The sequence below is a fragment of the Stylophora pistillata genome, chromosome 1 (genome assembly GCF_964205215.1).
Source record: "Stylophora pistillata chromosome 1, jaStyPist1.2, whole genome shotgun sequence".
Classification (NCBI taxonomy): Eukaryota; Metazoa; Cnidaria; class Anthozoa; order Scleractinia; family Pocilloporidae; genus Stylophora; species Stylophora pistillata.
The window spans coordinates 39,139,113-39,153,652 of record NC_142519.1 but is presented as its reverse complement, the minus strand read 5'-3'; the positions used below and the strand labels follow the sequence as shown (position 1 = coordinate 39,153,652).

The 14,540-nt window shown below is 38.2% G+C and overlaps 1 protein-coding gene, 2 long non-coding RNA genes and 1 pseudogene across 5 annotated transcripts in view; 2 read left to right on the top strand and 2 right to left on the bottom strand.

Moving 5' to 3' along the window:
• Positions 1 to 1,141: 1,141 nt before the first annotated feature.
• Positions 1,142 to 14,540, top strand: part of LOC148742443 (uncharacterized) — a 30,410-nt gene continuing 17,011 nt past the window's right edge. The window contains exon 1 of the long non-coding RNA XR_015999766.1: positions 1,142 to 1,675. This is a non-coding gene — a long non-coding RNA (uncharacterized LOC148742443). The remainder of the gene's footprint in view (positions 1,676 to 14,540) is intronic.
• Positions 5,842 to 11,471, bottom strand: LOC148742449 (TNF receptor-associated factor 5-like; annotated as a pseudogene). The gene is made up of 5 exons (XR_015999625.1): positions 11,330 to 11,471; positions 7,540 to 8,004; positions 7,243 to 7,423; positions 6,961 to 7,166; positions 5,842 to 6,700 (listed from the first exon to the last, which is right to left on the bottom strand). The product of XR_015999625.1 is annotated as a TNF receptor-associated factor 5-like (transcript).
• The window catches only part of LOC148742445 (uncharacterized), a 14,373-nt gene continuing 12,452 nt past the window's right edge, over positions 12,620 to 14,540 (bottom strand). For both annotated transcript variants that reach the window (XR_015999740.1, XR_015999739.1), the window contains exon 3: positions 12,620 to 13,107. This is a non-coding gene — a long non-coding RNA (uncharacterized LOC148742445). The remainder of the gene's footprint in view (positions 13,108 to 14,540) is intronic.
• The window catches only part of LOC148742448 (uncharacterized), a 1,169-nt gene continuing 311 nt past the window's right edge, over positions 13,683 to 14,540 (top strand). Inside the window, exons 1-3 of the mRNA XM_088756021.1 lie at positions 13,683 to 13,817; positions 14,075 to 14,166; positions 14,292 to 14,368. Of these exons, the coding sequence (XP_088612147.1) occupies positions 14,108 to 14,166; positions 14,292 to 14,368 (136 nt within the window). The 5' untranslated portion in view covers positions 13,683 to 13,817; positions 14,075 to 14,107. The remainder of the gene's footprint in view (positions 13,818 to 14,074; positions 14,167 to 14,291; positions 14,369 to 14,540) is intronic.

The following is a 14,540-nucleotide window of genomic DNA, read 5'->3' as shown; positions in this document are numbered from 1 at the left end:
ACCAACAATGGCACTTCCTTTAAGAACGCTAACTCTTTTTAGTGAAATAACCTGTCGTTTTCTTTCAATACTACAGCTCTCGCTGAGACACTTCATTTGAGTTAGTCGCAATGTTTGTCAGAGTGTGTGCGGGGGGTCTCATAGGATATCACATAACAAAATATATTTTTAGTTATAGTAGAAAGCTCTATTGAAAAGATGTAAGTTTCAAATTGATGAGTCAAAAAGCCATGCTTGGGAACTTTTCTAACAATAAGGTTACACAAGCCGCGCGGCATGAGGACGTGAGAAATTTACCATTGAATAGGTTATTGTTTACGACTGAAAACAATTATGCAAATTTCGCTTGTGGCGAATGTTATGCTTTGACAAGTGTAAACACCGCTCGTTCTTATTGATGCAAAGAGATGGTTTCGTCCACCTAAAATAACCTTAGTTCTCTGTATCTTTGTTACTGGCAGATATTTAACGAGAAATGTGCACAGGAATGTTTGATTTTGAACTTTAAAAAACAGGTTCTGAGTTAATGCCGGAAACGCAACCACAAAGTCGATATTTAGCTGGAAATTGAATGATGTTTGTTTTCTTTGCTCTGTGTCAAAGTAATCTGGTCTTTGATTTAAAATGATTATCATCTTTACTCGTTCAACCGTTCAAAAATTTGCCACAGCCGTTCGGCCGTTGACCGTCAGCCGTTCAAAATTTTTCTACAGCCGTTCAGCCGTTCACTGTCAGCCGTTCAAAACTTTTCCTCAGCCGTTTACCGTGAGCCGTTCAAAAATTTTCCACAGCGGTTCAGCCGTTCACTTTGAACCGTTAGAAAATTTTTTTCAGCCGTTCAGCTGTTCACTTTGAGCCGTTCAAAATTTTTCTTCGGCCGTTCAGCCGTTCATGTTAGCCGTTTCAATCGGCTTGGCCATCCGTTTGTCATCCGTTCACTAGCCGTGTGTTTTGCCGTTCGAACGGATAGCCGTTAGTGTACGTTTTCGCGTGAGAGGTCACTATTTCATTTTATTTATTTATTTTCTCGGAGATATTAGCATTTTTTTTTTTTTTTGGAATGTTAAATTCCAGATGAAATACAGGCTTGTTGTTATTGTTGTATTAAAAGTTGTGATTGGCTTGCTATGTTGTTTCTCACCTTTTGCCGTAAACACAACTGAAGTGGATTTCGAGTCTTTGTTTCCTGGACAACTTTTGGCCACAAATCGTGGATTTGTAGTACGTTCGATTCTTGTCGATTATTTCTACATAGAGTGAGTTCACATCGTTATTTATATCATCGTCAAAACATGGATCCAAGGTTAATCCATCGTCCAAAAGCAAAGAACTGGTCAAGGAAATCAAAATGATGTTTCGGGCTTCTCTTGAGACCACAATCGGGCAAGCCAGTGGATTCCCTTTACTAGCTAATGACAAAATATCCACGTGATCATGCCCGTGATTGGAAACAAAGAAAATTCCGTTTGGCGCTCTTCTGTGAATGTACTATTCATCCGTTGATCGCTCGTGCGTGAAGTTATTTCTTTTCTTAAATGTTTTGCATCTCTAGAGATGGGTTTTAGCGTTGTTTAACGGGAAGACGAGAACAGCGTAAGTATTGTAAATGAAAAGCAAGTCGTTGGCGCCGTGGGGTTAAAAGAAGGGACAACAGTGGACATATCATGACTACCTGGTAAGTACAAACAAGGGGAAAGGTAACGAATCTGATCCAACCGACGCGTCGGCCGACACGTTGGCCGGACCTTATAGAAAGACTCGGATCACATTTTGTTCCTGGGCAACCGAGCCCGATATGCATTTGTCGTACTCGATTACCATTCCTGCTCGATAAGCAAACCACGTTTCATAATCGAGCTCGATAACTACAAGTCGAGTACGATTACTAATCGAGTACGATTACTAATCGAGTACGATTACTAATCGAGTACGATTACTAATCGTACTCGATAACTTATCGAGCTTGAGAACTTATCGAGCTCGATAACTAATCGAGCTCGACAAAGCTCGTTTATCGAGCTCGGTTACAGAACTGACGAGAAAGACTGGTGGAGAGTAGAGTCTTATGGAGTGCGATGGGGTTTGGAAAAAAAACCTCGATACCAACGGTGTTTACTTCATAAGTTTTTTAAGGAGATTCAGACACAGGATTCATAGAGAGGATATGAAGTAAGAGTGGAGAATATTGAAAATCAATTTTCCCATGCTGCCGTTTTTGTTTAGGCGATTCTCTTCTCCAAATATCAGGACGCCCTTTTTTTCGCTTGCGCGCGTTCCTGCTTTTTCTGCAACAACGTGCATTGAGATATTATTGAACTTCTACTGTAAATCTTTAAAGGGTAAATAAAGAACGGAAAACTTAGACATGCATATGAAGCAGTAAAAAAAACTGGATATCGCCGCACCCTTTTTCCTACTCACAACAGCGTCATCTATCGATACAACAACATTAAATCGCACTCTAGTTTTAAAATGCTACTACTTTTGCTCCTTCAATTACGATTGAATCACCAATCTCTTAAACTTTCAATCACATTTTATTTTTGAACACTCTGAATTGTTCGGCGTTAAACACTTCCAAAATAAAGGCAAACCATCACCACAGTGACTTTTGTAGGTGCTTTGAAAACGTCATTTTGCTCTCTGAATCCAACAAAGGCTTTGCCTCTATCCATGAAAATGAATAAACTATCTTTTTTCCCCTTTATTATAATAGTCACCTACGGCAAAAAACGCATTGCAGCTAGATGATGCGTGTAGTAAAGCCCTTATCATCCCGTCAAAAAAATGTTACAAGAGAAATCAACATCGGGGAATTCGAAAAGATCTGTTTTAAAAGTGAGTTAAAATTCAAGGTAAAGTCGCACATTTTAAAAGTGCGTCTTTTCGTCAGAAAATCTTTCTGGACCAGTGTGGTCAATAGACCTAACCTATGAAACACTTTTCAACATAGTCATGGACAGAGCTTAATTGTTTATCTAACTTTCTCTCAAAACCTGAAAGTAAAACCCGTAGCTTATTTACAAAACCGGATTTTGAACTAGATACTGATTGGCTAAAACGGCCAAAAAGGCTGCATTGATTTCTGAGGGGCTCCCGTTCTTCCCTCCTTATCCTCCAGCGTGTTGACTGGTCCAGTTTTAAAATTTTCCAGCAGGATTCGATTTCTTGGGTGTCAACCCCATAGTGACTGAGTCAACGAAGTTAAGTCGGTGGACAATCATTTGATGTGCAGTTATGTTGTTAATTCTTTGGTCCATCTGCCGGAAGGAGGGCCAGTAATCCGAGTGCACTTCGGATCTAGGGCGGTGGCCATATCTCGTCTTTCCACTATTGTGCTACGAACAGCGAGCAGACGCACGTAAAATTTGTTACTATATAAGATGATAGAGATAGATTAAAGGACGTTTGTGCCAATGCACGCACACGATGAAAGAAGGACTAAAGCGCCCTTTCCCCGTTATTGTTTTTCAATTAATACAAAGTACATTTACGTCAGCCCCCGCGCGTTAAGATGGTCGCTGCGTTAAAAAAAAAAAAAAAAAAAATCCAACGAAATGAGGTTTATCCATAATTGACGGTGCCCACTAAAAAGGAGACGTTGCAATATTTGTGTGCACGAACTAAAAACAATTCATTACCATTGAAATGGAAATGCGACTTTTGGGCATATGCTCAATTCTTTAATTAGAAGCGGAAAGGAATTGTACAAAATAATTTCTTTATTATCTCGTGCTGCAAAAAAATGATACCCTCGTTCGCAATTTAAAGCCTGGCATCTTTGGAGAACGCTTTCAGTTTAATCTCTTAAATAGGCCGAGGTGATTACCGAATTAGTCCCTTTTTAAGTTTGGGTTGAATGTTTCATGGAATCTGCAAAAAATTAACTTCGTGTTGTTGCAACAGTGTTCGGCAACCGACCTACCGGCGTTGAGGTTGAACTCGCCAAAAAAAAATTCATAAATGAATAATAGTAATGATATTAAAAAGATGCACCAAATAGTGGAGTGTTCCTATTGGGTGATGGTTCGAAAGTTTAAAGAATAAAATTATGGCCAATTCACGGCTGGCGGTTTTTTTTCTCCTTACGCCGGTTACCATAAATATTTTTACTATTAACATTTTTTTTACGACTACTGTTTAAAAGCTTTATCGTGGGGCCCTGCTCTAAAGCTGCATACTGACGTAAGGACTTACCATTTTCTTCTTCTCCTTGTTGGAGTCTACTCAGCTAGCAATAGCGAATAACGATCTAAATTTCAATGATTCTGTGACTTTCTTCAGTTTCCTAATTGACTATTTCGCACTTATGCAATTACCTCTTTTTCACACGGTTGTTTAGAACAAAATGAATAGAACCTCTTTAGCTGACCGTAAATCATTGCTAAGCACAAGGTAAAACAGCCTATTATTTCGACTTGCGACTTCCTCATTACTGCCTCGCGTAAGGTAAGTTTGATTATTTTTCATCTTCTGTTATAATGGCGAAGTGTGTTTGCCGTTGTCACAACAGAAAACAGGACAGTTTGTAATTACAGTTATTACAACGATTACTAAAAATTTAGGTTTTGTTCATAAAAACGTTGGGTTGTTATGTACTTTCATTTAGGACGGAATATATTATTTGTATGTGGTGAAAATATTATCTGCGTTTGCATGTCCTATAACTCCCCTGTTCCCGCGCTTTTTTGATCTTACATTCTGCTGTTGCCTATCAAAAATGGACGCCCGTAATAAAAACGTTATTATTTAAACGCTGGTAAATTTACTAGTGGACGAAAGAAACAGACCTGACTTCGAACATACCTAAAGGGAAAACATACCCTATTGATAGGGGTAGGAAACGTCTTAACTGACTGACGTGACTGACAAACTGGCTACCATGAAAACTACCAAAGCTAGCTTTTTGTATTTCTAAAGGTAGAAAATTTACACGATCAAATCTGTTGAACTCACCGATCATTTTTTTTTTTAATTAACGACAAGTTGTGAAGAAAAAAAGTGTTTGTTTCTTGAGTCACAACAATTGACGATACCCTCACGGCTCCCAAACAACAACAACGCTCAGTAAATTAAGGCATTTCTTGTAATATCAGCATGGATACGGAACGACTTAACTGACAAACCTGACTGGCAAACTGGCTACTGTAAAAAATTCGCGACCCGTATATCTGACGGAAGAGAACTTATTTGTTCAAATCGGTTGATCTCACCGACCTTCTTTCCTAATTAAAAAAGATTTGTAAAGAAACAAAGTCATTGTTTATCGATTCACTGCAATTATCATTTATCCTACGGCCCTCAAAATACAATAACGCGCAATAAATGAAGGCGTTCTTTTGTAACATCCGTTTACAGGATTTTTCAACTCTGATACACTAATATGGGAAAGTAAACTGAGACTACCGAATGTGTACTTATATTCTGTCCAATGCTAGAGACGACACGCTTCGGAAGAAATAAAGGAGAAATCACAACAATAAGTCTTCCTTTGTGCTGCCCACTAGTCTCCTTTGAGAAAAAAACTACTTTTAATTCATGTTATGCAAGGCAAGGTTTTTATTTTTTCGCTTTTTTTTTTATTATAGCCATATCGTTTCTCCCCCACCCTAGCATCAGCACTGCACTGATGAGGCCCAGAAGGCCGAAACGGTACTGTCTGCAGTTAGTTATATATATTGTTTTATTTTGTTTTTTAACAAATTCAAATTCGTGTCAGACTGGGGTGGTGCGAGGCTACGTGTCGGCTTTTATTCGGTGTGGGATGCCTTTCATTCTGTTACCAAACCGGTTATAGCGTTTGCGACAATGGGACCAGGGTAGTCAGAGAACAAGGAAAAATGAATTTATCAAATTATTTATTATCACGTGAAACACAGTGCAGCAAACGAACAAATCTAGCTTACTCATACTGAACAGAGGTAAATTGACAATTCTGTTTCCCATTTATCTTGAAAAAAAAACAATTTGACTAAAAAACCTAACCTTTTTTTATATCGCTTAAAAAAGATTTACTATCAGAGCACCACTCTCTACATTTGTCCTCGTAGCCATCTTTCCTTCCATAACGTCATTATCGAGAACATTTTTCTTCAAGTGTACTTCTGTTTCCCACAGGCATTTTTCCAAATGTACACAACTTAACTAAACTGGTGGCTGACTGGAAAACTCAAGTTATTTAGCTTCCAGACTCTCTATTTTCTAAATTCGTCACTTGTTACTAACCCTAAAAAACAACAAAGTTTTGACATCAAAACAACTGCGTCAAGTGATCTTTTCCAATTAGTAATGTTACAGATAAGAGCTAAGAGAGGTATTACATACAGCGAAAAAAGCGGAAGATCTCCATGAAGAAGCACTTAAACTTTTTTCCATTCAAAGTTATTTCTTAAATTTCATTGTTAGTTTGTTCTATGCTTATCACATCGCCTACGATCCTTTTTGTTCTAGTGCATAAACGACTTCCACTTTTTGCGTTATCATTTGCGACCTTGTTAACTCTCCTAGTTAATAAATGGAAATCTACTTGTCTTCTTTTAAAAGATAATATGTCAAGACAAACTTGACAATCATAACGTCTTCTCGGTCCACGTGATCCAGTTCACAGAGCGGGATATTTGCTGCTACTTCCCCCTCTCTTATCTCCCTCGCTGAGAAAGGGAAAACCTTCTCCTCGCGGGAATCAGGCATCAGTACTATTCTGTTGACATGAAGCATAACGTCATTACTGTGGAGAATCATGATAAGGTTTATTTTATTTTTGACAGTTTTCAGGTTCGGAGACATGGTTTTAGATTTCCTCACTCCTATATGGAAAATTAACGATATTGATAGTTGTCGTAAAATACGTCACCTATATGCAAGTACTTTGGCTTATCAGCAACGATCATTTATCCTCTGCATAGCGTTCCAGATTCAAGAGTGAGAATCTATCCTTTATGATAAAGATGAGTCCCTCACCTCGTTCCTACTACCACTGCCGTCACTGCGGACACCAGCTCCAAGGAGAGTCCCGCAAATCGCAGATGCGCCCTCCATCGGTTCCCATTCCAGCACCTGTACTCAGTGCTGAATAGGTGCGGCCCCTTGACGTCACTCCATTTCTCTCCCTTCCAGCGGAAGGAGAACACTCCTCTTTCTTCCAAAATCCATTTTGGTTTGGCTCTCTGAAATGAAACCGAATGTTCAGTTCATGTTAATATGATATCTTTTCTCATTATTTTTAAAATTCAAGCATCTCACCTAGAAATGCATCAGGCCCCGCAGACGCTGGACCTCTCCTTCCTGCAGAACACTGTGGGTTGCGGCTGCATTTTTCGAGTGCTGTGACATGTTCTTCTGTTTTATTATAGCAGTGCAGCCAGTCACCGCACAGCGAACCGCTCTTTCTGGGCACTCGCTTAAATGCAGTGTTAAGTGGAGTCTGCAAAAGAATCAAAATTAGGGGGAGCTGGCTGGCTAGTGCAACTTTTGGATATTTTATTGGCCTTAAATAGTCATTTTACTATTGATTTCTTAATTAAACAGATAATATCTTACCGTGGAAGGCTTGTTCCGCAGCTTAGAGGACATAGTACTCTCTTATTAGAGCAAAGGGAAGCGGTATGCTCCTCGAAGGATTCCCTTGTTATTTTTCTACCACATTCCTGGCAAGGGAGCTTGTGCTTTGCACACTGCGCAGTGTGTGCTGCCATCCTCTCCCTTGCCACCACCTCTCCACACCCATCATTGGCACACGGCATCGGAAACTTTCCACATGTTTGTAAGTGCTGCTCGTGCTCGTGAAATTTTCCTGTCCATAGACAGCCGCTCTTATTGCACTTGACATCAAAATTTCCCAGGATGTCGTCGAGTGCGATATTGACGTGAAGGGTACCTGTTCCTATCGGTGCTTTACAAAGTGGGCATTTTGGGAAAGTCTCAATGCCCATGAGAGTCGCAAGGCAGTGTCGACAGCCTGTATGCCCACATGCCAGAGTCACAGGTTTAACCATTGTCGATAGGCTTCAAATTAACAGACAATAAAGAGAGTTTAGTACACACTATTGCAAAACTAGTGTTGACAAGTCAAGTAATTCCCTTCAAAAATACCCCTGCTAGCAAGGAATTCAGTTCGAAAAGTTGTCGAAGGAAAGTGGAATTTAATCATGGAGTAATGATTCCTTACTCAGAGTTACAACAAACGCAGAACATAAATCTTAATGTTTTAAGGCTTCATAGTTTACTTCTGTTCCTAGACACATTGCTATCATTTCGTCTAATTGGTCAAATTCCTGTTGAGGGAGCAACATTTCTCTCATCTTAGAAAGACAACTGGTGAAGTATAAACCATTTCAGCTCGATCACAGAAGTAAGCAAGTTTGCATTAATGATTTTCATTGCCTTGATATTTAAACATCCCGTCCTTTTGCCTGAAGATTATTACAATTTCGCTCATGATCTCTTTTTCCCAGAAAATGCGAATATAGTTCCGCAGTTAAAAAGAACTTCTGCCCTCTGAATGCCCTGAATGCTGTCGGTTGTTCTCCTTAAACGTCATGTTTAGCCTTTGTATTTTGAATTCGCAATTTTTTTCTCAAAGAAGCTGCGTGGTATTGTTTGCTTTAATGCTGATTTTTAAGTGCGACTTCAAACCGGAAATCCAAAAATAAAGAGCCACGAAAATTTTTATTCTCGTCAGGCATAAGGGGGTCTAATTTCTTATCTGTTTTGAAATGTTCAACTCGACACCGAGCTTGGTTTGAAAACCAGCGCATTTTGAAGTTCAGAGTTATGGTGGTTGCTTGACATACAGCTCCACGTTGTTGAAAAGTATAGACTTATCTGTTATAAAAAGTTCTTTTGTACATTTTTTTGGGTTCAGTTGAGATAATCAGAGGGCTAGATAGCCAAATTTAAATTCAGACTTTTTGCACTATTTTCCGGCCGCAATTTTAGTGAACCAAAGATACACCCACCACAATTGCGACTCCATACTAGGCTCTTTAAATTTGCGCAAAACATTTCGACGAATATCTCAAGTTTAGAAAACAAAGAGACCTAAAAATTAGAGAGTTATTTCTTAACCTATCTCCTATAACATTGAAATTTCTTAACGAATGCACTGAAGATCTATCTGTCGATGCGTGACAGCGAAAACAAGCAGTTGCTGACAGATAAAAATCATCGCAATAATAAGAAAACAAAAAAAGACTTACCATACAGAACAGTTAAATAGCGCGCCGGGAGGAGAAGTAAACTCAAAATGCTCATGAGACATAGCGAATCTGGCAATGAATAAGGCAGCGGAGTGATCTAGTCCAAGCGAGATCTGCTTTTAATTTGTTGAAATTACCAAGATTAACTGATAAGTAAACGATATATATCACCTTGTGGACCTCAATGGGAAATGTGTATTCCCTGGACAATTTGACACGTATTCATCAATAACAATTGATACTGATCTGGTAGCAATCGATCCGCGAAGTGACAGTTACCCATGCATGGTCTCAAGTTCCTGTTCAAACAATAAAGTTTCCATTCTGCGTGTACGGGTGTCTATGTGTGCACACCACTTCCTAGAAAAGGGTCACTTGCCCGTTTGATGTAATTAAAGAACAATTGGACGATTAAAAAATTGCGTTTGGTGCATTTGCGGAAAACGATCCCAAAATTGTTTAACTATCAATGTAAGTGTCCCGTAGCGACAGGCCTAGGTGACATGGGTGTGCCGTGAAACAAAAGCCTTTAATTAAGACATAAATCATATACACGTCGGTCAGTTTCATTTTCGGCGTGGTTTCGCGTCATCGAAGGACATCGATTAGTGTAGCAAGCACTTAAGTCTTTTAGATTAAGCCTTCAACTCTACGAGATGAACCGCAGTAAGCGCGCTTTCCAAAGAACTGTTGTCTTTCTGGATAAACGGCACAGAAGCGTGCCAAACAAGACTGAGCTGGGCAGGCTCACTACCGCCAAGCGGATTTCTGATTTATCATTTACAAAGAACGACAGCTCTTCCCAAATCGGAGAATTACTGGTGAGAGCATTTCCTCCCCTTACAGGAAAAGACCTTAGCAGGTAAGTGCTGCTCCCTACATAATCTGTATCGTAGGCTAGAAAAATGGTTCCAGGGAAAAGAATGAGAAGTACCGTAATAAAATAAGCGAAATGCCGAAAAGAGGCGAGATTGGATGTAAACGTGAATGAAAGAAAACTAAGGTTGCTGTAATATATATTCCTTTAGATGTCTTGCAATTACTAATAACATTGAGAATTTCTCGCCAAGTGAGAGGATTTATTGCATTTAAAATTGGTTACAAGGCAACACTTCGAACAACTTGCCAGTTTGCAATCATTTGTGACGTGATAAAAAAATGAAATGAAATGTTGGCCAATTTTATTAAGAACATCTTAGATGATAATCTTCCTTGAACCAGTGCACATTGAATTATTTAAACTTACAATACTCTTTTTCATGTGACATACTGTGCAATCTTTCTCTTATTGCTACAATCTAAAGCAAATACCACTAAAACAAATGTCACAGTGCATGCGAAATTAATGTATGTACCTTGCAGAAATAAACCCAGAGTTAAATTCAATTCAACAGAAAAATTAGTGTGGGTAACTACAATCACCTTTCTGTCATTACTTTATTACACTAGCTTGGAAATAATAACATCGTATGCGAGAGGGCATGCAATGAGGACAGTGGCAACTGGCCTTCAAAGTGGCGTGCAGCTCATGAACCACTTTGGTGGAAGTAGAAAGAAAAAGATCTTTATATTTTTACCAAGTCAAGGTCTGTGTATATTTGAAATGTTACTTATGTCAACCAAACCTTACATCTGCACAATGTGTTTAAGTTGTTATCGTCAAATGGAGCATAATTATGTCTTGGGCAATCTTTCTGTCATAATTTTAATTCAATTTAGCTTTCTATGAACTTATATTTATGCTCGATACTTTATTTACTTAATATCTAAGTAAGGTGTCTTTCCCTGCAGCCTTGCAACTTCTAGCACAAATTAATAGGAAAATAACAAACCTCCGGTACTACACAGAACTTTCAGAAGAAATTGGTCATTTGTTACCTCATCACCCTAGGAATAGTGATGTGCATGACTACTGCAATTTTCCAAATATTAATAGAGTAGCAGAGGCTGGCTTTATCAAAATGCATACCTTAACATGAAACAATTCAAAGGTTGATGGCCTTTATGTCATAATTGTATCCACAAACACTTGCAACAGTCTTCTAAAAGCCCATTTCCAGTCAAATTTATAAAAAATTTATAGATTATAGACATTTGATCACCACATGTGCATGCATAACCTGTTCTCTCACCACAGCTCTGTCATCTTCCACTTCATCAACAGCATCCACTTCCACATCTTCATTGTCCACAGTCAGTTTACCACCCACATCTGGAGCCTCTTCAACACCTTCAGCATCTCCAACCCTTGTACCACCAACATCTACAGCCACTTCTACATCTTCTTCATCAACAGTCAATTTACCACCAACATCTACAGCTACTTCAACATCTCCACCATCTGCAGTCACTTTACCACCAACATCTACAGCTACTTCAACATCTCCATCATCCACAGTCACTTTACCATCCACATCTCTATCCACTGCCGCCTTAACATCTACATCATCACAGGCCACTTTACTGTCCCCATCTTCAAGCAGCCTTGTATCTACACTGCCACTTGCACAACCCTCCACATCCACTCCACTGGATCTGATGCCTTTGCCAGTTGATGGAGGTAACTGGAAAAAAGTTTTGTCAATATTTGAAATTAATTAAGCTTTTCAGATCCTTCACAAAAATTTGAAAATATCAATAATTACAAGTCTGAGTTGAAAGGTATCTGCTTATACTACCAACAGCTTGGAGTTTGTCTTTCCCTTTGTAATTCAATTTACTGACTAGTTATGTTATTTTCAGTGGGTACATCTCATCCTGCCAATTGAAAGTGCCTAGATGAAAATCGAAGAAGTATGACAAGTTCTAATTTAATTCTGAATTTTAAGTGTAATCTAAATTGCTTTTGACATCATAGCTTCTACGCGACGATATCTCACAGCAATGGCAACTGCCAGTGCAAGAGGACTGACATCAGGTATAACTGCACGTTTGTCTTATTTTTTTTATTCGCTTTCTGCATTGGTGTTCTAAATGTGTATATGGGTGTGTATAGGATGATTACAATTTAAGTCTAATGTTACTCAACAGATGAGATCTCAGACTTGTCAGATGAGTCCGATTCAAACCAAGGCGGTGAGTTGGTGCAATTACAGTTTCAATTGATCTTAATAAAGATACCCAATAAATTCAATAGGAGAACACTTAATCACTTCGCCCCTTGCAGGCTCGTAACACTTTCAGAGGAAGCTGTTATTAAGCTTTCTTCTGATGTACAGCTTGCAAGGATTTATGTGAAACTACTCTGAATACAAGTATTTTCCTGAACAACACCTCTGAAAGTGAAAAGTAACCTTTAGTTAATTTAAAGACCTTTCACAATTCTGCCATAGACCTGATCTTGATGTCTGCACCTTTTCCTCTGTTAGACCACAATATGGGACCATCCATTGTATCATCTGACTCAGAAGATGACACTAATGGTGAGTAAAAGGATGTTCAAGTAAGTTAAAACTATAGACTTCTGAAGCATTATGTTATGTAGTTACCCACAGATACAGGTATTCGTTCCAGTTCCAGTTCCAGTTAGACATATATAAATTTATTGGAAAAAACCCTACCAATCTGAGTCACACATCACTCAAGAAAGGATATAGACAAATATGGTATTAAGTGCTTCAATGGACTCATAAATAATGGACTTACATAGGGATAACTACATATGAAAATTGGTGATTAGTCTGTATTATCCTACACTGAGGTAAAGGAAGTAATGATTTGTGGGATTATCATCTTTTACATCAAAGTACTTCCTATCTTTTATTTATTTCTTTATTTTTTTTTTGCAGAAGTGATAGTTTACTCAGAAGAGGCTAGACTCTGTAAGCTCACCTTGATGTCTTACTGAAATAAATGGAAATCAATTTCCATTAATGCCTGTACCATGCTAACTTCCTTTTTTCCCATGCATCTGCTCAGAGAAAGATTACAAGAACCATTTTTAACAAAGCCAATGCATCTGTGTGTCTGTACTTTGGGAGATCACATCCTTGCAAGCATAATGCCCCAATCATTTAGTTTAATAAGTATATAAACTATCATCTACATTATTCTTTATCAATGAACAAGTATACCTGTATTAATTATATTATTTTGTCTCTCTAGATGGCTATGTCACTGATGATCATTCGATATCAGGAGTGATAACAGGTATATTTGCAATGAGTTTACCTCAGATAGTGCATTAAACAACAAACTGAGCACCAAAAGCACAGGTACACACAATGTCTAATCCAACTGAATACATTCATACACATTTACTACAATCACTCTCCTCATGGATATTATATATACAAGGCTAAAAGATTATGGAAAAATTATTAAAATGTTTAAACCAAACGTTTTCAGCTGTTTGCCATCATCAGATGGCATCATCAGATGGCAAACAGCCGAAAACATTTGATTTAAACATTTTAATAATTTTTTTTTTACAATTTTTTATCCTGGTATATAAAATATCCTTTATTAAGTGAACATCATGGAAACTCTCCTCATAATTCCCCATTTCTTATAGGTGAAGCTGTTCATAGCAGGACCAATGAGGTGCTGCAATGCTTTAATCTTTTAGAGGAAAGAGGGCAAAGCACAGCCATTTCATTTCTTATCCACTCTTTTGAAGAGGTAATTAGCTTGTTTAGCAGTATGTAGAAAAAGCCCACATAGGATGAGATCATCACTCATATCCTACCCTTTGATCGGCAGGGAAAAAGAAACTAATTTGCAGGTTTAAAAAAAAAACCAGGAGCTACAAACAAGTCTGTCAAATAGAACCGGTTTTTTCTTTTGACCACCAACTGTGGGAAAATAGCTGTGAACAATTCAAATAGTACAGTCATGTTCATGAACATATCTTACTGTACTGTTTCTTTTTATCTTAGTTCACATGGCAAGGATCAGAGGATGGTCGCATAATGGTGGCTGTGCTTTTGCCCTTCAGCTGTCCTCTTGTTAGCAAGAGAAGACTGGTTAGGTTAGTTCACTCAGCATTTGCTTTTATTTTTTTATTGATTTTTCTCTGCCTAATCTGTCTCCACATTTTGTTTAACTCAAGTGTATTTGATATTTATTAACCTTCTCTGTATTTACTTTTTCAAGCATGCTCCACACTGTGGCAAACAGCCCAGATATTTACTTCTGGATTGCAAAGGACAGCAGCCATGAAGCCCAGAAAGGTAGCTAAACCTAATCTTTGGTTAGGAATGCAAAAGCAAATACACCTAAGTATTAATTTTAATCAGCTTTTTTTTTTCTAGCATTAAAGTAATAATTATAATTATCATAGTTATCATGACTGTTGTTATTTTTGATATTAACATGAATATTAGGGTGATTTTGTGGATGTTA